Source organism: Megalops cyprinoides, chromosome 3 (genome assembly GCF_013368585.1).
Source record: "Megalops cyprinoides isolate fMegCyp1 chromosome 3, fMegCyp1.pri, whole genome shotgun sequence".
Lineage (NCBI taxonomy): Eukaryota > Metazoa > Chordata > Actinopteri > Elopiformes > Megalopidae > Megalops > Megalops cyprinoides.
Window position 1 is genome coordinate 49,430,440 of NC_050585.1, and position 24,960 is coordinate 49,455,399.

General features: G+C 47.2%; 1 protein-coding gene across 1 annotated transcript in view; it reads right to left on the reverse strand.

The window, feature by feature from the left end:
- Positions 1–234: 234 nt before the first annotated feature.
- Positions 235–24,960, reverse strand: part of LOC118775412 (nucleoredoxin-like) — a 51,410-nt gene continuing 26,684 nt past the window's right edge. Inside the window, exons 2-8 of the mRNA XM_036525318.1 lie at positions 10,401–10,518; positions 8,670–8,803; positions 6,824–6,924; positions 6,409–6,515; positions 4,921–5,100; positions 3,766–3,890; positions 235–772 (exon numbers count right to left, since the gene is read on the reverse strand). Coding sequence (XP_036381211.1) covers positions 590–772; positions 3,766–3,890; positions 4,921–5,100; positions 6,409–6,515; positions 6,824–6,924; positions 8,670–8,803; positions 10,401–10,518 — 948 coding nt within the window. The 3' untranslated portion in view covers positions 235–589. The remainder of the gene's footprint in view (positions 773–3,765; positions 3,891–4,920; positions 5,101–6,408; positions 6,516–6,823; positions 6,925–8,669; positions 8,804–10,400; positions 10,519–24,960) is intronic.

Sequence of the window (24,960 nt, forward strand, 5' to 3'; positions counted from 1 at the left end):
ACCGTGCAAGTCATTCAGGATAAGAGTCTGGTAGGCAAATGCATTGTAAAGATACCAAACATAAATGTTGAGAAGATGATACCAATATGAAATGCAGCTTGTTATTTTAAGTTTTTATTGCTTCAGTTACTTTATTTTTCCATAACTGGTTGGCAAGTAAGCAGATTTTGAAAAAGAAAAAGCAATGGAAAAAAAAGCCAAACTAATAAGCAAGAAAGAGGAAGAAATGAAAGTTCCAAGTCCTTTGGGGTGTGTGTTGTGTGGTTTGTGTCCTGTAATTCATCCATTCAAAAAACAGGAAGAAAAAGGCAGCAAAAGATGTTCGGGGAAAACAAGGTCTTAGATTAGGCACAACGCGCAATAGAAAATGGACCTCAGCACTGAAGTACCCATGCGAATAAAAAAGCTGAAATGTCTGTAAAAAGTGAGCTTTTGCTTTAACAGTGTGGGGATAGGGGTTGGGGGTGGGGGGGGGGGGTGAGTGTGAGACACAAGGGTGACAGAAGTATGAAAAAGAAGTGAATGTGGGGGAAAAGGGGGAGGTGACTTGCAGTCCAAATGAAACCTCTGTGTCTTTTCCTACGTCTGCCTAGATGGGTTCAGGTTTGAGCTTTTCCGCCAGGAAGTCGCTCACGAACTGCTCCACCACGGCGGGCGTGATCTCCTCCACGTCGCGCACGTACTTGGCCCGGGCCGACATGTCCAGGACGGTGAGCAGTGGCGCCGCCTCTGGCAGGTTGGTGTAATCGCGCAGCGAGTCGCTCATGTCATCCTGTGTACAGAGAGAGCCGTGTCATCCACCAGCACAGGCAAGAGGGGACAGACTCATTATGCACTCACACCCTGCTCAAAGCACAAAACTGAGAGACTCGTCTCTCAGCAGCAGTGATGATGATGATACCGATACTGACGATACTGATCATTATTTTTCAGTACATGCTCTGCTCAAGGCATTTGGTGGAAGAGGGAACAGCAAAGTGGAATAATGGCACAAGACATGAGCATTTCTCATTTCTGCTTCCATGTGTTGGGTGGATCATGATACTTCTCCCGTCCCTCCTCCCAGACTGGTTCTGTGGTGATCCAGCGCTGTGTCTGCCCCCTGCTTCGGAGGGAAGTCTGGGTGGGACAGGGGATGAGCAACCCTTCCTGCTCATTCAGGGCTTTCCAATTAGTGGAAAATTTGAGAGACACTTGAACTCTGTGTGTGTGTGTGTGTTTGTGTGTGCGTGTGTGTGTGTGTGTGTCCATTTTGTTCTCCCATCTGTGAACTCTTACTGACGCAGTGTATTGGTATTGTGTGAGTATAATGTGTGGGCAAGACACTCTGTGTGCTTTGTCTGTCTGGTCTCTTTTACAGACCCCCCCAACCCCCCAAATTAATGTAACCTTTAGCTCCAAACCACTCAGATTACAGTCTGTAATTCTAGGCAACGGTAACGGTGACAAACACACCATCGCAACCAGAAGATAAATTACTGAGGAATTATGATGATTTATTACTCGAGAATGCATTGAAAAGGCATGCCTCCAGATACTCCGTATCTGAGACTGACTAACCCCAGCCCAGAGAGTGTAAACATGTTCAGAATGTTTACACGCTGATTTAAATTGTCTCCTTGATTTATTTCAGAAGTGGAGAGGAACCCGACTGGGTCACCTGTGGTACACTATTAGTCACTACTACATGACAACATTATCCAATTTGACATTTACTAAGCCTTGGGAGTGGCAGAGGCAAGAATCTGACCGAGGTTGCACAGAAAGCCTTTCCTTTGGCACAGTACCATCAATGACCAGTAGGTGTCACTGTTATACTGGCAAGGATGAAAATCTGAGCTTCCCCGCGGTTTATCTTCAACTTAATGTTCTGTAAAAGAAACCATTCAATGTGCCATCTAATTAAACTAAACTGCACAGACCTCACTTTTTCTAGATTTCTAGGTCTTTGTTACTTTACTTCTTTCTTCTGTCCTCCATATATTTTTAACAGTGCTTCACGCTTGCAAGAGAATCATAATCATTAAATCTGATAACATTTAAAAAATTATCTTACCATCAGCTAGGTTATCAGCGTAAAACCTTTTTAATTGGTCATACATTGCTCAACCCTGTCTGAATAATCTCATCAGTTAAAAAAAACTGATGTAGTCTTGAAGCCAAGCAGAAAAAGGAAAGGTGTTAAACACTTCTGAAAATGTCTGCAACGTGATGAGATTCTTCTTGGCTTTAGTGCTAATAATTACTTCCACTCTTCGGACTCCATTATCTGGATACACCTCATTGTGAATGCAGAGAATGGGAAGAAATAAGGGCTGTTCACAAAGCGAAGCTACTCGGCATAACAGCACAACACCAGCTGAATCTCAGCGGAAGGGAAAATAAATTCAAAACATTATTTCAGCCATGATTTTGGAGACACACAGATAACAGTGTGATTACCGGCGAGAAAAAAAAACCTCATTCTCTCACTTCCAAATGATTAATCGCATGTACTTATGCAATTCCCTTGTGATTTTACAGAAGAATCTGTCCCTGAAAAATCAGGGAATGTCTGCGTGTTGACATTCCTATGCAGAGTCCCTTCATGCTTTCAAAGACAGCCCACCTCTGATCGAACCTTGAACACCGTGCCCTCCAAGGCAGATTCGGACTTCGTGGCGGCCTGCTACACAAAACCCATCCTGACCCCCGTGGAACTGCAGCTGCTTACATCCCCCTGCGTCTCTGTCTGTCCACCTGTTTGCCTTTCTCTCACGTCGTCCATGTGTGGGGGGCGTCCGTGCGTTTCTCTATGCGTCGACCCGGATATTCTGCGTATCGTGTATCAGCCCCCCGTATCTGCAGCCCGGGATCAAAGCGGGGAGTCGTCGGGCAGATGTGCTGTGGGGCAGGCGGGGAGCAGATGTGCAGGGCCGTTTCCTGAAACCTTAGCCATGGCAGCGTGGGCGTGTGGCGACACGGGGGAACACCCAGGCTGCCGTTAGCCTTCGCTTAAAGCAAGACAGCAGCTTATGAGATAATTGCGGCCTGCTTTTAACTCGGGAGGGAGCGGGAAGGGCCGAGTAAGAACAACAGAGCTGGTGAAAAACATGAAAACACTGTCCCGCTCTGAGAGGTGGGGTGGTGCGCTCCACTGAGCTAATTGGGGAGGGGGGGGGTGTACAGTTGGAAGGTGGGGGATGAGTTGCATTGGGGGGGTCAAGTTGCAGGGTGGGGGGGTGAGGGGGTGAGGGCTGGGGGTTCAAGTTCAGGGGTGGGTGGGGGAGGGGGGGGGGGTGCACCACCTGGCTGCTCCCTTCAGGAGGACCCCATCCAGCTCACTTCTCCACCTATAAGCTCGCTGGCTTGCTCGTTGGCACGCAGGCATGCCTTGCTCAGACTAATCCTCAGCACTCAAAGTTCAAATCCCTCGGCCAGATGGTAAAACACACGCGTGCATTTGAAAACATACGCATGCGGACAGACACCCCAGTGCACCCCAAAGCTCCTCTTTCTGCCGCACTTCATCTCTCTTCCAGCTGAGACAACCGAAGGTCCCAACGGGGCCCCCTTTGCTGTAGATGTGCAGAAATGAAGACTCAAACCAAACAATCCCGAAAAAGAAGCTTCCTAAAATAACCAAACGCTTCAGAAAAATCACGGCTGGTGTGCATCTGGTTGGAAGAGGTTGGAGCTCGCTCACGGTGGCTGGACATCACAGAGACCCTGCATGTGCCTGCAGATCCCCCTGGCCAACGGTTTTGGGTTGGACCTCGCTCTCACCTCTCCGGCTACGAAGAACAGCAGAGGCGTCTCCTCTTCCTTGGCCTTGTGCTTGGCCATGAGCTTCTCCGCTATGGGCTGGATCAGTCCCTTGGCCGCCTCCAGCTCTCCCTCTTCCTCTGCATCTGCCGGGGAGAAAGAGTGGGAGGATGGAGGGAAGGGAGAGGATCACCAGCGGCACATTACTATTCCTTTTGTTCTTAGGGAATGAGGCTCTGACTTTTCAAGTCCTTTTTGCCACATATGGAGTGTATGAACGCAATTCATGCCAATGTATGCGGCAGTGTAGTATGGCGGTAAGGAGCAGGACTCGTAACCGAAAGGTTGCCAGTTTGATTCCCTTATGGAGCACTGCTGTTACACCTTTGGGCAAGATACTTAACACAGAATTACGTCAGTAAATATCCAGCTGAATAATGGGTAAAAAATCATAACCTATGTAAGTTGTTCTGGATAAGAGCGTCTGCAAAATGCCAATAATGTAATGAACGCAATTCGTGCCAATGTATGTGAAATGAACTGCCAGAGTAAAGAGGTCAAAGGACAGGACAGAGGATGTAAACTTTTCACAACATATCATTTGACTATGTGACCAGAGGCAGATGGAGATGACGGACCAGAAGCCTAATGGTTCCCAGCCAATCTACAGTTCAATATTCTTACGATGTTGCAGCGATGTTACAGATTCAACCTGAAAATGTTTACCCCCATCTAGGTTCAGCTGCGAGGGCACATGAAGTGACCTGATTGTATTTAACCCCCCGGAGATCTAAAGCTTTGAGAGCGGATTTGTCTCATTTACAGTGCACTTATTTTCCCAATGATTTTCCACCAGGACAGTTAAGTGCTTTCCCTCTTCCCTAATCCCCTCCGTAATGAACTCTTCAGTCTCTCAAAACTCTCAAAACTGTCTCCTGCTAAACTATACAAAAAAGTAATCTAATGGTTTAACACACTCCTTAGCTGTACCAGCTAGTTTGTACTTCGCCTGGCCAACCATTGAAAGCTCGTCATGCAGTGCTTCTGATATTGTTGACTCCTTATGTTTTTTTTTTCGCTTGTGTTGTAATCTACCTCATTCGTAAGTCACTTTGAATGAAAGGGTCTGCCAAATGAACAGATGCAAATGTAAATGTAAAGGTAAATTTGTCTCACCCACAAACAGCACCAGGCAGGGCCCCTCGTTGAGCTGCACGGCGTTGGATTCGCTCAGCTCCAGCACGGGCCGTGGGTGCCATGGGAACAGCCGGCACTCCGGGTCGTTCAGCACCTCCACCCGGCCCTGCCGTGTGATCATGTGACCCTCCGCGTCCAGCAGGATGAGGGTGGGGATACCTGGCAGAGATGGGGGGGAGAGAGAGAGCGAGAGGGAGAGAGAGAGAAAGAGGGTGAATGTCCCAAAACACATTAAAAGCAGACATTAAAAAGAAACAGACCCATTCTTATGCATTACATTACATTATTGGCATTTAGCAGACGCTCTTATCCAGAGCAACTTACATCAGTTACAGTTTTTTTTTTTTTTTTTACAATGTTAACCATTTATACAGCCGGATATTTTACTCAAGCAATTGTGGGCTAAGTAACTTGCCCTAGGGTACAGCAGCAGTGCCCCAGCAGGGAATCGAACTGGCATCCTTTCGGTTACAAGTCCTGCTCCTTAACCACGATGCCCCCCCCCCCCCCCCCTTTAAACACAGCAGGGCACTCGTCCCCCAGTGGGGAAAACTGTAGGAGGGCTGTAGGAGGGCACAGGGGTAGTGGGAAGCTCCAGTGGAATTTCTGAGCTCTCGGGACACAGGCTCCAGCTGTGCTTTACTGTCATTTTTTTTCCCCATCAAACACACTGCTACACCCCCCCCCCCCCCTCGAACAAATACACTTTTTTTTTTTTACTTGAAACTCTTTTCAGATAAGAGGAATCTTGCTGCTGTATTGAAGGCCTTATCAAAAACAGACACAGTGTGTCCATTGTATGTGAGAGGGGTTCTGGCATGAACAGCAGGGCCCTGATTGGGGGGGTGTGGAGGGGGGGCAGGGACACAAGAGGCGGAGGGTGGGGGTGGGGGGTGGGGTGCTAGCGTGCAGCAGCCATAGCCTGGACACATTCCGAGCATTCCAGAAAGGAGAGGGGAAAGAGCTCTCTGACTGCATCTCCTCCTCCCTCCACCAGGACAGAGCCAGAAGAGGACTCACCCTATGTGAGTACCAAACAAACCTCCCTACCTACCTACTGTCTACCCTCAACACAGCGCTCAGCCTTGAAGACCTGCTTCCACTCTGCTGCCTCAGCTGAGAGAACACTTTGCTCTCTCACTACCAACAACCACATCATTACATCACAGCAAGATTTAAAGTCTGTTTTATTGTCTCCATCCTGCCACATGGTCATGAAGGAAAATAGCCCATCCTTGAATTACATTACATTATTGTCATTTAGCAGACACTCTTACCCAAAGCGATTTACATAATCTTATCCATTTATGTAGCTAGATATTTACTGAGGCAATTGTTTACCAAGTACCTTGCCCAGAGGTACAACAGCAGTGCCCCAGAGGGGTATCAAACCAGCAACCTTTTGGTTTTGAGCCCTGCACCTCTCCACCACACTACACCGCCGGGATAAAAGTGGTTAAAGTGTACCTTGGATTCCATACAGCCTGTTGAGTCGCGATCGCCGGCCCTCATCGGAGTAAGGAACAGCGACCCAGGGCATCTCGCTGAAATACTGCTTAAAGGACTCTTCTGACCTGCGTTTATGACAAAGAGAACATGTCAGCTGTCTTTCTGACAGGGGTGGAACCATCCCTGTACCCAGTCCCCCTAAAGGGAGAGACTTTCCTCTGTACCCATCATGCTAATGATAGAGACCTTCCTCTGTACTCCTCTAAACGGAGGAGCTCTTAATTCAGACCCAGGCTACTCAGTGATACTGTTTTGTGCAAAAACTTTGAGAAAAGAGGGAATGAAGTGTGGATGAGAGAGTGAGACTGTCAGGGATAGTCTGGCATGTGCAACTGCTTTAGCGGTGTAATTTCCCCGAAGATGTAAATCCCACCTGTCGGCGCTGACGAACACAATCTCGAACTTGTGGCCTGACTCCTTCACTGCTCTGTACGACTCCACCAGCACCCGCGTCAAGCTGCGGCAAGGGGGACACTGCCAACGCAAACAGATCGGATACATGAGAACGCACAGTACAACAATACTGAACACACACACACACACACACACACACACACACACACACACACACACACACACACACACACTCACACATACACACACACACACACACACACACAGACAGACAGACAGACACACACACACACACTCACACACTCATACAGACAGACAGACACACACACACAGACACACACACACACACACACACTCATACACTCACACTCATACAGACAGACAGACACACACTCACACACACACACACACACACTCAAACAGACAGACAGACAGACAGACAGACAGACAGACAGACAGACAGACACACACACACACACACCCACACACACACAGTGAGCGTCCCTCAGAAGACAGCCTGGGAACAAAGGTCCCTCTTTAGTTTGCTCGTTCAGCCTCAGGTCATTTGAGGGCCTTTTAAAAAATTGTACCACAAGTAACTGGACACCACAGCCAGGTGTGGCATTTTTTATTACTGCAACACACTTTTCAATAGAGGGGAAGTTTGCACCAACAGACATGCGGAGTGTGGCATTAAAATAGCCCATAGAAGTAGATACAATGGCTGTTGAGGTTCATCCTTTCAATTAGTAAAGCTCTGGCACAAATAAGGGTGGGAAGGTGTCAGTGCAGAGGGGGTGAAGGGTGGGGGGGAGGGGGTGTCCTCAGGGCTTGCTGTGTGAGTGTGAAGTGTCCCTGGCTTTCAACACACTGTAGGAGGAGGAGACAAGAGAAAAAAGGCTTTCGGTAGTAGCGCCTGATCCTGGGGGCTTCCAGCTGCAGGTAGAGGGGTGGGGGGTGGGGGTCATTGTTTAAAGTCCTGGGGGCTGAGCGGATGGGCGAACGGGGCAAGGACGCAAGATTCAACAGGAGAGCAGTAGAGTCCTGCCTCCGGGGGGCTGCCAGGATGACTGCATTCTGGTGAAAGATTTCCTGGCTCTCATTCACTGACAGTAGTGCTTAAGTGTTCTCCTCCCTACGCCTACACTCTTCTGGCCAACTCTGCCCTCCCTGCAGATTATCTGCAGTCAGTAGCTCTAGATCCTCCTCTGCTATCATGCACAGAGCTACAGGGCCTAACCAGAGCCACTCACATAGGTTACAGTTTTATCCATTTATACAGCTGGATATTTACTGAGGCATTTCTGGGTTAAGTACTTTGCCCAAGGGTACAGCAGCAGTGACCCAGTGGGTAATCGAACCGGCAACCTTTCGGTTATGTGCCCTGCTCCTTACCACTGTGCTACACTGCCGCCCCATTACCACCATTATCATCTTCACAGCCACCTCAACAGAAGCCGTCCTCACCAAAACAACAGAGTTCAGTACTGACAGCATAATATGTCATCATCATCACCACTGTCATCGTCATCATCATTGTTGTCGTCGTCATCTTCATCGTGATCGTCCTGATCATCATCATTGTCATTATCATCATCACTGTCATCTTCATTATCTTCATCTTCATCAGTATCATCGCCATCAGCCTCACACAGTGTCATCATCACTGCGATCATCATGGTCATCAACATCAGACCTACAAGACTTCCCCCCAAGTACAAGGACACCCCCCCCACCCCCCACCCCCCATGAGGAAAAGCAGCGCCTGCTTATTCCGCTTTTCGTGTGCCGTCGTCCACTCCTTGGACCCTGGATGAGGGAGCTGAGTGTGTCATTAGGGGCAGGATGACCATTCCCGCACTCACCCAGTGAGCCGAAAAGTACACCCCCACGTAGGATCCCTCCAGGGAGCTGCTGTCTACTGTCTGCCCGCTGCTCCTGAGCAGGGGCCCGGCCACCACCTCCGCAAAGGGTTTGGGCCCCCAGGGGAACTCCAGGCCTATGAAGAGAGAATGAAGCAGGTGTCAAATGACTGCACTGAGAATCAGTCACACATCCTTCACACTGGCGTGTCATTACAACATACATACACCGGTGTACTTCACTGAACACTTATACTGATGCAAAGTGCGGCTTTTATAGAGTACGAAAAGAAAGATTACTGCTCGTGTTCAAAAAAACAAGCACTCTGCAATGCCTTAAGTGTCTCTTAAGATGAGATGACCCAAGCCAGCTGTGAAATATGATCACAGTAACTGCTGGTTATTGTATATATCATTAGCTGTTGGTTTTGAAACACAATGACAGTTCATATTCCGTAGATGAGAAGAATAAGCCACGAAATATGGTAATAGGGTTGTTTCAAACAAAGGACTGACAGTCAAAACCATGCAGAGGACTTTTAACAGAGGGGCACTGTGCTAGTGTTACCTGGTTGAGGAAAATCTGTTTTGATCATAGCTGAACCATGGGATCACATTCTCTAAATAATGCGGGATGTGATTAAAAGTAAATGAATGGATCGATAGATAAATTCATAAACAGACAGGTACATAAATAAATTAAATTAAATTAAAATTAAAATTAAAAAAAGTACCTGTAAATTTTGCCACGTTTTGTACTCCAAATCAAATCTCCCATTAACTAGGCCCTTCATCCATGCTGCATTCCCCCTGATTTACGCTTCCCCTGTCTCATAAATGTGTGCGTAATGTGTACTCAGAACATATTACACACTCTCCGGGAAAGTCCTCTCGCAAAAATGAGGTCTTTCCACTTACAGTGGGAGGCAAGACAAAAATCCTGGATTTGTGCTTGGCCCTGCACACTGCTATTAGCAGGTCATCCAGCTACTACCCTTCCAGTTATGTGACTGTGCACAGGGACGGGGGGGTGGGGTGGTCCGCAGAGATTAATATCGCCGCAGCAACATCTATTCCAGAGCCGCGATTAATGACTAACGCCAATAATGCTGCAATTCTCTGCCGGGCCTGGTATTCATTAAGCGTACAGAGAGCATATCATTGCGTTCATGTGAAATCCAATCTGTGCGCCGCTGGTGATATTCCCCTGGTGTTTTTTTTTTTTTTTTCTCTTCCCTGTGAGATGATAAATGCTTCTCTTTGTGTTGTGCTGGAATAGCCTTGGTGCTGCTTCAAGAGCTAAGATGTCAAAATATTGAGATCTTGGTCACAGATGACAGTCTCCCCACTGGTGTGGAGCAAAAGCCTTTTCCTGCCGCCTGTCCTCCCCTGATCTGAGCCCTGAGAAAACAGCAACCCCTCCCTTAATGGTTCCCCCTGCATGACCTCAATCTCAATGGAAAAAAAAAAAAAAGTAAATTAATGGTTTAACCCACTTGTTATCTCTACCAGCTAGCTTATACCTTGTCTGGCCAGCTGTTGAATACTGGCCATGCAGTGCCTCTAATATTGTTGACTCCTTACTCCTTTTTTTTTTTTTTTTTTTTTTTGCTTGTGTCTCTATCTTCCTTGTATGTCGCTTTGGATAACAGTGTCTGCCAGATGAATGAATGTCAGTGTAATGTAAATAATTTAGTTCCCTCCGAAATGGTGAGCTATAACGAATGTATATACCTTTGGGGTCATCCCGTACCACCAGCAGCCCGTTCCGACACACCACCTTCCCTGTGGCTGCGTCCACAAACACCAGAGACGGGATGCTGGTGACCTTGTACTTGTTCCACAGCTTCATCTGTGAGGAGAGAGAGAGCGAGAGAGAGAGAGAGAGAGAGAGAGAGAGAGAGAGAAAGAGAGAGAGGGAGAGACAGAGAGAGAAAGAGAGAGAGGAGAAGAGGGGGAGAGAGAGAGAGAGAGGGAGAGACAGAGAGAGAGGGAGAGACAGAGAGAGAGGGAGAGAGAGAGAGAGAGAGAGAGAAAGAGAGAGAGAGAGAGAGAGAGAGAGAGAGAAAGAGAGGGAGAGGTGAATTCCTGTTAAGGAAAGACACACGTGAGACACATGCGAGTAAGGGTTTTATGAAGCGCGGCGCCGCTTGAGCTAATAGGTTCATTAAAGATTCACTGATTCACATCAATCTGCACTGAGAGGAACCTCACAAGGCTCCAGCCTGCCATTCACTAATGAGGCAATGCTATCACGTGATTTCTGCCCATCGTTAATGAGGAGAGGTCAGATCCCTGGACCTGCTGCATGTTCACTAAGAGGACATCTACTTCCTGAGGTCAGTGTCACATGCAGCGGTTGTTACAACAGTAGGACAAAGTAGAACATCACAATATTCATGGTTCCCTCCAATCGTAACACCTTGCTAACCACTGTCCGATATTTATCCTATTGAAATTCCCAAAATGTGGTGATGCCACCTATCCCTGGGTCTGAGAGTGTTGTTAGCCTGGTCTGACACTGTTGCTCCTTTAAATTGAATGGATACGCTTACGTTCTGCTGTGCTGGAAGTTGCTCTGGATAAGAGCGTCTGCTAAATGCATGTAATGTAATGTATCCTCAGTTCCCGCTCTCCCCAATGCCCCAATCCCTCAATCCCCCAATCCTTCTCTGGGGTTTTGCCCAGCTAGTTACAGTGAATACAAATATCATGAGCTGGATGCTCCAAGTTGTCCATATAAAGCACTCAGAAAGAAAAAAAAAACAACAAAAAAAGGTGCCTCAAAGAACAAAACCGCAGAGCACATGCTGACATTGAAATCGTGCCCGCAGCACATTCGCGGAGGGCCAGCGGCGCCCCTCTGAGGCTCCCGATTCGGCTTTAACGAGGCCGTCTTCTGAGAGAGCGGGAGAGAGGGACGGTCCCCCCGCAGTCTTCTGTACAAAACTCCACATGAAACGGGAGAGCCTGAAAAATCCACACTACATGAAGGCGTCGGCCTCGCCGCCTCTGCTCTCCCCATTACTGCGGGCTCTTTTCTCTCCCTTCCTCTGATGTGCCAACTAATCTGTGAATAATTCAGCGCTGAAAGTGAGAGCGAGGCTTTAGCAGACACTACAAAGAGAGGTTTTAAAACCCAATTACTGTAATGGTGCAACTGTTGCATGGTTAAATATGGGGGAAAAAAAAATGCTGCGAAAACATATGTTTCCAGAAATCCGGATGGGTCCAAATGGACTGTATGGAGAGAGCAGGCTGGAGCACTGAAACATAGCATTCCTCTGAAAGTTAAGCTGTTCGCTAACCAACATGTTGCTCATTTGAAATTTACAGGGTGTGCCATAAGTTTGGTTTCATTGGCATGTGTAATTCATATTACAAGCATGACACACTAAAACAACTGTTCAAATTGATGTCCTTTTCACTGTTGGCAAATATTATTACAGTGTTCTAAACTTAAGACACCAAAGATTTGCATATTGTTCTAAGGTCTTAAATGGCATGTAAACAGTCATAAATCACAACAGCTTTACAAGTACTGTTTCCGCCTTCTAACTCTGTACTGCATAAGGTACTGTGTGTTATTCTACCAGGTGCATTGAAGGGTTAATGCCGTTTCCCAGTGAGATCAGACTTCTGGGACATGCAGTAGATCCATCACTGCAGCGTAACCTTAAGGTAAGGTAAAGCCGCTTAATCCGCACGCGTGCGGAGTGACTTTCGGTCAGCTGGGGCCAGATGGGACGGCAGGTCAGGTCCCATTTGGGGTCTCCCCTTCCTCCTGGGCTCCCGAAAGACCAGCCCTGCGACTGGAAGCCTTTCCAACTCAAACCTCTCCGCCTGCCACGGTCAACAAGTTCGCCCTGCGCTGCATACCATTTCAGCAGGAGACCCCATGCGCCCAGAGTCTGAGAGAGAGGGTTTCCCTGCCAAATCTACGGGGCTGGGCCCTGAAACTTCAACCGGACCGGGTGAGAGCAATGCGTCAGAGACAGGCCTGGGAGTTCTCTGGCTCCCCCTGAGAAGGGGTTTGAAATGGGTGAGGGGAGGGGGTTTCATTCAACAAGCTGACAGATATCAACAAGCAGGTCCTGTTTCACATCCCCACCCCCGACAGGTAACAGAAAGAAAGGAGCTCTCTGATGACAGCCAAGCCACACAGGTGCCTGTGCCTTGGTCAGGCTACAGTAAAAAGCATTGTGGATTCACTTCAGGGCCAGCACTATGGGGGGTACTTTGGGGTGCACTGCACCCTCAGACGACCCTCAGTACATTCCCAGTTGTCTCCTTATATCCCATTGTCTACATAGTATTTATTAGGCTTTTTTAAGATATAACGTTTTGTGCCCCCCTCTGTGGATTGCAAGTGCACCCCTCTGTATTTTCTCTGGGTGCCGAGCCTGATTCCCTTATTCCATTCATAAGGACATGCAACAGATCTTATAAGGACAAGTTGTTTTATTTTGAAGAAGTTGCATTGCCGGTTGAGCTAGCTCTGACATGCAAGCTTTAATAAGTGATATTTGTCTCTAAAAATGGCCTCGGGATCACCTGGTTGGAAGTCATTCCTTTATTTAATCATTTATCATAAGTTTTTACAAAGCAGCCAGACACCCTCACCCAGAGCAACTTGCCTATCATTCATTTATACAACGGGAAATTTACTGACACGGTTAAAGTTAAGTCACTATGTTTGCTGGAGTTCCCCCAGAACTGAGCCAGAACTTGACCAGCAGTCTTTTAATCGCCCCGTCCTTTTACACATCTACCAAATCTCCCCATCTGCCAGAGTCGAGTGGATCGGCTTTACTAGGGGGTGACTTGTGGAAACCTGGCTCAGTTTGATCGTAGGTGTCAGAACCTGGCGACAGTGTGACATAGCGGTTAATGAGCAGGACTCATAACCCGAAAGGTTGCCGGTTCAATTCTCCGCTGTGGCAGTGCTGCTGTACCCTTGGGCAAGGCACTTAATCCACAATTGCCTCAGTAAAATATCCAGCTGTATAAATGGGTAACATTGTTAAAAAAAACCTGTAACCCATGGCAGTCGCTCTGGATAAGAGCAAAATGCCAATAACGTAATGTAACGTAAAACTGTTCTCAGCTACAGGTGACTTTCGGATACCTGGCTCGGTTTGATCGTAGGTGTCAGAACCTGGCCTATTTAAGTTCAGCTCACGCCAACCCGGGCCTGGCACATGCGAGCAGGGCCAAAGGGAACGGAGAGTGGGCCGATGACAGCAAGCGGCCTCCTCTCTCCTGCCCGTTATTTATCGGGTTCCTGAGTGATGTCCGCCCTGCAGTCTGGCTGCAGTTCAGAAACACTGCAGGACACTAAATCACTCAGAGTGTAGATCATTGAGTCGCTTAGAAATGCCATTATGATTCCAGGGCAGACCGCATGATTACAACAAAACTACATACCTGTCAGTCATCATTAATAAGCAGGTTTAAAGACTTCAAGAGGGCCGTGGCCCCGCATAGTTTCATATCGGTTTTAACAAGCTGTGCTGGAGATTGGTGGTGAATCCATCACCAGACTGAACAACAAAAGATGTTTTTAGGGTTTTTTTTTTCTATTTTTAAAATGTCAAAGCAGTAAAAAACAGCCGCTGAACTTGTCTCATCCTGATTATTATGCCTACATAGCTCTCTGGAAAAGCTTTTCAGCTGCAGAGTGAACTCAGGCTTTCTCTGCTGCATCTCTGTGAGAGAACAAGACAGGACATACACGCAGAAACGAATGCAAAAACCAGCCCTCTCCAACCCAAACACACATATGCATACACACATATAATGATATGTAGCGATAATTATCATAATTACAGTACTGCAAACCACAAACCCTCATTCATCATCCTGTGAAAACAGCACACCTGTCTCATACTGTCAACTGTATCAACATCGTGAAATCTTTCGTCTGTCCCACCACTGGAAAATGATCAACGTCTATTCTTGTAGTCACATATATTTGTAGAATCCACTAAAAAAAAAAAAACAATAACACTTGTGGTAAAAGCTGTTTGGCTGGGGTTTTTTTTTCCCATTGCCTTTCCTTTAAGGAATGGGAAAACATACCGCTGTTCAGACAGTCTGTCTTCCACTGAGGACGGTGTGCATGAGTGCACATTCTGGAGCCAGAAAGCACGGCTCCTCCCGAAGGGGGCAGCCGTTACAGGTACAGCACCGCAGGGCTGCACGTTTCTCGCCGTGTATGAAATGCGCAACCTTCCCCGACACGGTGACACTGCAGATGGTGTGCAGAGAGAGCTGTGCTCACACATCATTTATTTCCCCCTCACACGCATTAGTCAAGGTCTAGCTTTTTTTTTTTTTTTTTCTCTCGAACACTGAAGGGATCAGGTGGGCTTGCGGTTGTGGCAATGAAAACCGATCTAACATTGTGCAAACTGAAGGACATATATGTGCACACAGGCATGCATACAAGCGCACGCGCAAACACACACACACACACACAAACACTGAAGGTTATAAGCTTACAGTTTTGTCTCACCTTATCTGAATAGCAGGTCATACAAAACACATGACAATGCTGTTGAGGGCTGATATAAAACAGCGCCGAGAGATAATTTATTTACTTACAGCCAGCATGCGGATGAAATTTATTCACACTTTCCACTCTGAAGAACAAGGAGCTCCCCACTCAGCTCCCATTGTTCCCACCCCAGCTATAATCCCTTTTACAGGTGGGGCCAAATCAGAGCTATTTGGCCATTCGCTGCTGGCATTACAATGAGACGCTTGGGTGCTTTATTTTGGCAATATCTGGCACAGGAGTAGAACAACGGAGTCCAATTGCATAATATGTTTTGTATTATCAAGATGTTAATACTACGATTTAAGTGTTGATTAGTAGCTGGCCTGATGTCGCTAGTTTCATCCAGCCTCCTAAAAGCACACACTGTCATTTCACATTAAAATAAGGGAAGATGTTCATAATGATCAAGTCAATGAGCGATGTTTCTAATAAAGCTTCCTTATTTACTTATGTCACTCAATAATGAACAATGGTCCATTTAAAAAAGCTTCCCAAATAACGTTCCGGTCCATGTAAAGATAAATTTATTACCATCTGCGTTCTGTCAGACTGGTATAAGCTTGATGGAACACATAATGGGTTCCATATTCTCCACTGTGGCGCGGCTTGGCAAGGAAGCCCCAGTTGTGTTTCGGTTAGAGTTTATGTATTTGCTTAAATTGAGACATGAGACTCATCGGGGGGGAAGGAATGAAGACAGATCAATCCCTGTAACGAAAGAAATAGAACAACCAGAATGGTTCTCCTCCTTGAAAGTCATAGACTGCATGCGAGAAATCAAATGTAATTCTTCACCTATGGTAATATCTGCTGTGATACCAGGCAGCTATACCCCTTGTGTATCTCGATTCAGTGTGTCATTTTTAATAGGACAGTTTTATGCATACCGTATTAAACTTTCAACAATCTTGTGATTAAATGCCTCAGGGGCTTACTGCCCTAAAAACCTCACTTTAGTTTTCCCATTTTTGTTGGTTCTTTCTGTAAGGGGTTCGCCAGCACATGGTTCAAACCCCTGGACAGCCACTGGGTCAATAGAAGCCAAGAGGCTCAGAGTCCAATTGAATTCTGGGAAGCAAATATGCAGTTCTGAGACACATCGTGACCTTAAAAAAAGTAATGGGGCCCAGACAGTAAACAAACCAACCTTAGCGTTTTTACCTAGATCAGTTTCATACACAGTTTCAGCTTATAATTATTCACATTGTACAGTTATGACACGCAATACAAGACTGGTAATCCATTCAGCACCATGTTAGATCTGCTCAGCCCTCTCGTAGGAGTTACTGGGAAAGCAATTTCTGTGAAATATAAGTCACGTCTGTTGGATAGAAGCCCCACTTTGTCATCTATTCAGCACACTTGAATCTGCTTTCAGAAACTGTCATGCTTTTGTTATCTCTCACAAGAAGGGGGGGGGGGGGGGGGGGAGAGAATTCCTGCATCTGGAATACAGATCTTCCCCACACCTCCTCCTCCTTGAGACAGCGTGTTATTGTAATATTGAATGTAACTCAGGAAGTCTTCATGGTCCCTGTCCTTCAGGGGTTTTACACACACACACACACACACACACACACACACACATTCACTGCAGGGCCCCTTTCCACGGTCACCCGGGGGAGTTAGGACACGTCACGGCACATTGTGGCCTCTCAGGTAAAACTGATTAAATGATAAACGGACAGCGGTGTGAGGTGAGGGGCAGGAGAACCTCTCAGGGCTCAGGAGAAGAGGCCGGGAACGGAGCGGGGACGCTTTCCCTACCCCCCCATCCCCGTGCACACGAACTGCGAGACAGTAAAATCCCGCCCAGCGCAGCGGGGTTTGAAGCGTTACTTTAGAAAAATGTGTAAAGCACACAAGCAAACAAACGCTGAGCACTGCTGAGAGACGTCTGCAGGCCAGCTCTCGGCGGGACTCGCACAGCCACGTCCAGTCAGCCACCCCCCACAGCACCAGGGACACACTCAGTTTCACTCCGAGCCCGCAACACGGCGAGGTCAAAGGTCACAGACTCACAACAGCAGGGGGTTCATTATTTCCTCCTCCAGGTTTTTTGAGCGTTCTGCCTACATTCCTGAACCCCACCTCAGGGCCAGTGTACCATGTCCTCTTCCTGCTGTAACGACGGTGCTGTGTACAGGATGGGGGTGGGGGGGTGGGTGGGGTTCAAACAGTGACATTGGAAACACAAACATTTACACCCAAATGCGCGGAGCAGGTGAGACACATGCCACGTTGCACCATTTCCTTCCAAACAGCTGTGAAGATGGAGTCATGGTGCATTGCGTGTGAATGAAAACCTCTTTGCAGGCCTTTTTTTCCCTCAGCGTCTCCCCTTTCATCGGGCAGGGACCTACCAAAATGGGACTGCAGCGCCCGAATCTGGCTGTGCACCAACCGAGCCGGGCCTGCCCACCGTTTGAGATTGGTATCACACACTCACAATAGTCCTATTCATGTCTGTGAGGAGAACACAACAAAAAATATTGAGTGCAGCGCTGGCCAAAAAGAACTCATATCTCTGAGCCTTTCACCAGAGAAGGTAATCTACCACGTTATGGAGCGATTCTTGGCACAGGACCTTGGAGATGACTCCCTTCCCACATGCACACATGCAAAAACATGAACACACACGCACACACACACACAAACACACACACACACACACACACACACACACACACACACACACACACACACACACACACACACACCTCCTCTTAGGTCCTCACAGTTATGTGGGCACGATCCCAAACACCCCTCCATTTAACTCCATTTACTTCAATAGTTCGCACTGTTTTGACGCTGTTATTTTCACGCTATTCTGACAGACTCCAGAAACAGCAAAATTCACCAGCACAGGGAAAACAGAGTTAACATGCAAACACTTCTTGGAAAAAAACGAAGGAGCCAAACTCCCAATGTTCATGAGCTGTCCACCCATTTCCTGGCAACGCTTTTTGGGATATGGGGGGGCGCAAATTTTCCCCCATCCATGTACTGCGACCCTCGTCACACCCGAACGCACTGGGACGACGCCTCTGTCTCGTTGGGCCACGGAGGGTTCAATCCTGTCGCTACACTGAGCGCTAGCTCTCAGCGCAGCAGCGGCAGTTTTCAGAAACGGCGCCACTTCACACTTGCGCCCCGTCAGCACTTTTTCCTGTGTGGTTTCTCTGCATTACAAACACTGCCAGTGGGAGAACAAGAGAACAAGCGCGGTCTGTTGGAATTCACGCTGTCACACCGAGACAGACACACCACCGACTGGCCAGCGCAGAACACGGCTCTGTCTGCACTTCTCAATCACTGCGCTCGGGTTACAGGAAGAAACCCCATCACTCTTTACATCTGAGGTGATACCTATGTAATTTAATACGAAGTACATGAGAGCACTGAGAGGGAATTACGACATTATCACGATTCTGATCTGAAACAGCCTTTCTGATGATGTGGCAATAATCCTAGCAGAGGACTGGAGATTGGAGATTATTTTTCGTCACCTCTCTTAAAAGCCAATATCACGTGTCTGCGCTTTGTGTGACACTCCGAACCCGTCTGCGCAGTGCGGTGATGACACTCATAAATCTACGCAGCACTGAGATGACTGGAAGCAGTGAAGCCCTTGGCTCAGCACACGCACCTGACTGCCTGAAGCTCGGATGTCTTACACTCTCTAGGGATTCCTCAATGCTTTGACCTGGTCAAATTTCCAGTCTGGCACAATCTGGCCATTTAATCCAAGCCAAATCTAACTGGCTAGACAAATCCATCTCTCTACACGAGCTACAGTATGGAGAGTGATCAGGTGCCTTGTCCATCATCCAAACGTTCCACCGTGAAGTGCTTTGAGATCTGTGCGAGATTTGAGATTCTGAGCATTGCATAAATATACTCGACTATCACAGATATTGTTCAGATGTGATTCTTGCCCAGCTGCTATTGTATGTCTGTGCAGAAAAGCCGCATGTATACCGGACATTGGTCTTTCCTCAACGCTTTCCACTGACCATACTCTAGCTGTTACACGGCAGCCCCCCAAAATTATCTCTGAATGAGATCCTCTGAATCTCTTCAGATGTCTTCTCCAGAGAGCTGGAGGTTGTCACATATTACACTCACTTCATCAGGGAATAATTAAGGAGCGCGATGACAATATGGCATGAGTAATGAGCCGCACTGTGACACTATCTCCAAGCATTAACTCACTTCCCTCCCCCTCGTCCTCTACACATTACAAAGCGCACATCTGTTCTCCACTGCTGAAGGCTCTGCTTACAGCTTTATAACCAATCTTCACATCTGCACCCCCCTTAGTCCCCCCCCACCCCGTGTTCACAGGAGCACCTGAACAGAAGCTCTGAAAGGAGCTAATATGGGTTTGCCTAGCACCCTGTCCTTTTTCTCTCACGCTCATCCTTCCATAATCCACACTGCCTCCGCAAAATGCCAACAGCTCACATTTCCCTGGACCGGGCATCAGATTCACTTAAAGCGTTCTGCATACTGCGAACATACGCTCTCCCTCTGACGGCAGAATGGGTTTTAATGCTCTTCCAACCGAGGAGAAAATCCAGAGAAAATCCCAGCAACTTTTCACCTCATTTCTACCCAATACTGACAAACACAATGACGACAAAAAAAACGTTGGATGAAACGTAGCTGAAAAAAAGAAGGAGTGTACTGCTGCCGATCTTGCCGTTGAGCCTTTGTCTGTGTGATTTATGAGAGTCAGTTGCAGGGTCTGAAGAGTAGGGCGTGGCTGGGTTCCGCGTGCACTGCGCATGCCATTTTGGAGAGGGGAGAAAAAGTGTGCACTGACAGCTGAAGGCCAGGTTGTCAAAGTCCCATCATCCCGCGGGGTGTTTGACAGACAGGACGGCCTGCGCTCGTGACCTGCGCGGCACTTCTGTGCGGGGGTCGGGGGGCACAGGTCAAACTTGTAACCAGCCAAAACGCAGCCTTGAAATGTACACTTACCTCCCGGTGACCCCTGCCCTTCCCTGACCCACAGACCTACCTCAGCAAAATAAAACCTGACATGGGGAAAAAAAATCTTGAAACACTTCAACTTCAATCAATCACCAGGCAGGCCTGCTCCTCCATACCACACTGCCTGATGAGAAGAAGGTCCTTTGGCAAAACCAACAGTTAAGTAAAGTACTATCCAGAACTTTCTCCACCGTTGTCCCCCGATGGTGGAATGAACTTCCACACTTCATCCATTCTTCTGAGACCCCCCCTGTCTTCAAGAAACATCTAAAGACACGGCTCTTCCACTCTCACCTGAGCAGCTGAAACACTACCCCCTAAAGGAATTTCTCATGTCTCAAACTGTCTCCTACTTAACTATAAAAACAGTAATCTAATGGTTTAACGCACTCGTTACCTCTACCAGCTAGCTTGCACCTCGTCTGGTCAACCATTGAAACCTGGTCATGCAGCACTTCTAATATTGCTGATTCCTTATGGTTTTTTGCTTTGTAGTACTCTGCCTCACTTGTAAGTTGCTTTGGATAAAAGCGTCTGCCGAATGAATAAATGTAAAAATGTAAAATGTAAATGTGAAATTTTGCATTCTCCGCATCTGCTGGAAATGGCACTGAAGTGTATACCACTACCACAAACCTTAAGTCCCTCACTCAGAACACTTCTTTTACATGCTAACGTGCTCAACTTTACCACGGCTGGGTGGATTCTGAACTACAGTTAAAAGTGGTTACACCGGTATGGCCTGCAAGCTTGCATTTTTTATCAGTTATCTCAGCATACAAAAATATTCAAGACAGCAGACGCAAACCATGTTGGCGATGCATTTTGTGGTTATCACTGCATTCATGATAAAATAATCTGTAATTAAAACTACACTTTAAACTGCTGAACGCGGTTTCAGGAAAATAATTTAGGTATTTAGCTAGTTGTTATTTTATGCAAATGATACTGTAGGTCTGTGTTGCAGGTCTCTAACCAAGCTTCGGGAACACAAATGCTTGCCATGGTTGCTTTGTTTACACAACATGCTCAGGGAGCATATAAATCACTCAATTCCTTCGGCTGCTCCACCCACGTCGGTCACAGCGAACACCAGTGTGGCATGTTACAGAGTGCTCCCTGTCTGACCATGGAGGTCAGAGTTCAGAGGTCAGTGACCCTGGCTAAGCCCTGAATTTAGGAGTGACGTGCGCCTGCTTCTGCAGCTCAGAGACTTGTCAGACATCAAGATTCAACCTCCCGAAAATGACATCAATAATTATCAACAGCCTTGGATTTAAGTTGCAGAGATATGAAGACATGACGGAGGAGGCTATGAGTGATAGCTTTACTTTAGCTTCAGTCCCAAACAACTTACTGCTGATAAAACAGTGGTGGAGGTCAAAATGTTATCACTCAGCTTCACATAAATAAGAAACAACATTAAAAGCACTACAGGCTGTCTAACTATTGCTTGTTTGGCGATGGTCTTATTCATGTCTTTGAATGAGACCTGCTCTGGTATAACTCACAATGGCAGCTGGCCAGCTCTGGCCTTTGGTCAGAACGGCTAACGTACTTAACCAGAACAAAAAACAAAACTGGACAATCCAAATTCAAAGACGTATGAGCTATAAACTCTGTCCTTATCTGCATTGGAAATATTTCTAGCTGGTTAACGGAGCGGTGCGGACGTGTGCGGAGTGCGTCATAGGGCCTTTGTGTATGGGGAAATAACCCTTTCAAAGGCTGCCAAGAACCAAGAATTTAAGTAGGTACTGGTGCAGCTCGTATCCGACCGGAAAACCACACTCTCTCTCTCCCCATTAGAGAGAGCGAGGGAGAGATCTATTCAACAGCTTTTTCAAAAAAGTATCACTCTGAAGCGGCTTTCACACCGCTGAAAGTCCCCTCTTTATCAAATCCTAACAGACAAGTTTGTAAGAGGAATGCAGACATGGCTATCAAACAGATGGCAAGTGCAGCCTTCTGCCATTTCAGCTTCCCTGATCCACACTGGACTGTCATTAGGTCTCTGTGCTGCACAGCAACTGGCTGCCACAGCGTTAAAAGAAATGCTGCCAGTACAAAATCAAGTGTCTCATGTATAAGTACGTATATGTATATGTATATGTTTAAAATGATGTATGTTCAGATCTGTGTCACATATTGCAAATACAAATAACTACACCCATATATGAACCTGTAAAGATACATGGTCAAAATTGGTCACACTGCTTGTACGGGAATGGACAGCTCGAGTTCTGTCACCACAATATACCCTTATTTAGCTCGTGTCCTTCCCTTCCTCCACTAGTTTAATGATGGGGGGTTGGGCAGTGACTGCCCCCTGCTCACGTTGCAACATATTTTAAGTGGTAGAATGAGTAACAGCCCAGCGTTTGGCTTTATCTCCTGGTGAGGAAGTGTGATGCACGTTTTCCCCCACTAATGGTAACCAGCAGAGCAGTGGACAAAGTCAGAAAGCTCAGTTTAATCTTGAGTTGGAACTGCCAGACAGAGGGGGGGGGGGTCTCACGGAAACAGCACTCATAACAGCGTACCCACCTTGCAGCAAAATGGCACAGAAACTTTCATGAATACAGCCAAGCTATATCCCATCCTTTATTCTGTTAAGTAACTCTGAATCACTTCATTTGACCAGCAATATATTTCAGCTTTAATAAAAAAAAAAAAAGAAGAAAAGAAAAAAAGAAAAAAAAAAAAAAACTAGCAAAGCCTCCAGCGTGACAACTCAATAAAAAAAACTCTGTCAATCAATCAGAAACGGCCGACACAATGCAGCTACAGATACATTATTCTGGTGCAGCTCCCACTGTGGCGTCCTGAAGCGTGCAGCGTATTAGCATGGTGCTGATAAGGGCACTCCACACCCAGAGGCTAGGGAGCTACCTGTTGAGATTTAACTGGAGTCACATACCAGGGCCGGTGAGATGGGCCTCTGTGCATGCCAAGTGGAAAGGGGGGTGGTGAGCGGCATTTGCAGAGAGGAGCTGGAGTGGAGAGAGAGAAAGGGCAGCAGGAAGAATAAACTTGGATCAGGGTAGTAAAAAAAAAAAAAAAAAAGTGGGAAACAGATGTAATACAACATGTTACACAGGAGAAAAAGCAAGGCCGAGAGATGGCAGCTTCTGTCCCAAGGATCACAAAGGCATGTGGCAGATGGGGACTATATTTTTTATAAAACTGTAAAACCTACTATTTGAATAAAGCAAAAGAGGTGGTTTTGTAGATGGAGTGGAGGGGTTAGTTGAGTATTGGTGGTGCGTGTATGAAGCTAGTCCGTTAGTCAGCGTGAATGTAGGACGCTAAATGTGTTGCTAGATGTGGTGAGAGAAACAAGATCAGAGAAGCACAATAAATCTGTTAATGGAATGGAGCTGACCAACTGTGGCGGGGGGGGAGGTGCGATTTACTATGAAAACATGATTGGTTTGGAAAAATCACCCCTCCTCACCACACTGTTCAGGGAGCGCGTGTGTCTGCCAGCAGAGAGAGATGCCCCCCCCCCCTTTTTTTTTTTTTTACTCCTCTCTCACTGCTTTTTCTTTTTCTAAATGAACTTCTGTGGACACGTGCAAAGACTGAGAGGAGGGGGGATGAAAGCCTGGAGTGACGTGGTCGGCGTTGGAGGGAGAACAAACGACGGCCGGTCATGGTGAATTAATGGGCCCTTTGCAGCACAGAGCCAGGGGGGAGTCAGAGGGAGGTGGAGCAACAGTGTCCAATTATTCATGGTGGAGAACATCGGAGACCGAAACCTTAGAGACGGAGCTGCAGAAGGCCGGACAGACGGACAGTCAAGGACCCAGCGTATGAGACAGACGAGAGGACAGCAAACTCTACCAGCCCGATGAATCTCAAGGTCAAAGAAAGATGGCATAAAATGACGGCATGATTTCTCTCTAATTTGTTAGCTTGATTTTCAGTGCAGTGCGTTCGGTCTTGGAACAGTGCCAGGAGTGGTCTGTTTTGTATGAAAAATAGCGTTTGACAACAGCACATCTGTCCACTGTACAGTTTCCATCCAAAGTAAATGCTTTGTGTTTCCAGGTGGATACAGATGACAGTGGGTAAGGGAAATGTGCTGCTGGCTCCATACAAATTAACCCCTCTCTGTCTGGCTTTAGAGATGATGCATTTGTGCTGCCTCTCTCCACAATGGGCTTCTCCAAACCAATTTGGACTCTCTGTCCGGTAACAACATCCAGTTGATTCAAGCTGCCAGTCTGAAGATCCCTCAAATCCCATCATGCACCTGCCAGACAAACCTCCTCTGACAGCTTCTCATTAAGCCTGTTATGGGGGGAGGAACTGGCGCTTTCTCAGTTGCTTGTGCAGAATCTAAATATGTAACGTTTCGTAGTTCCTGCTCTGCGAAAATGCAATAAGATGTCATTTCTACCGGTCCTGTGAGAATCTGGCACGTTGAGCCGATCCCATTAAAGGCTGTTCCACCCTAACAGGATTGAGCGAACGAATCGTTTTTCCAGCCGGGGCCCCAGCAGGCTTCTGAGTGTGGCACGGGGTAATGCGAACAGGCTCTGAAGGAAACGGCTCCCGGAACACGGAATTCCGCCTGGCACACGGCAAAATGGAGGGAGAATCCTTTCCGCTGCGGTGGTGATGTCACAAGCACGCACCAGTGAGAAGAGAACCATAGAGACCATCCAGGGAGTGTGTGTGGGGGGGGGGTGTTGGCAGTCTGGGTGTGGGAGGGTTTGGCGGCATGCT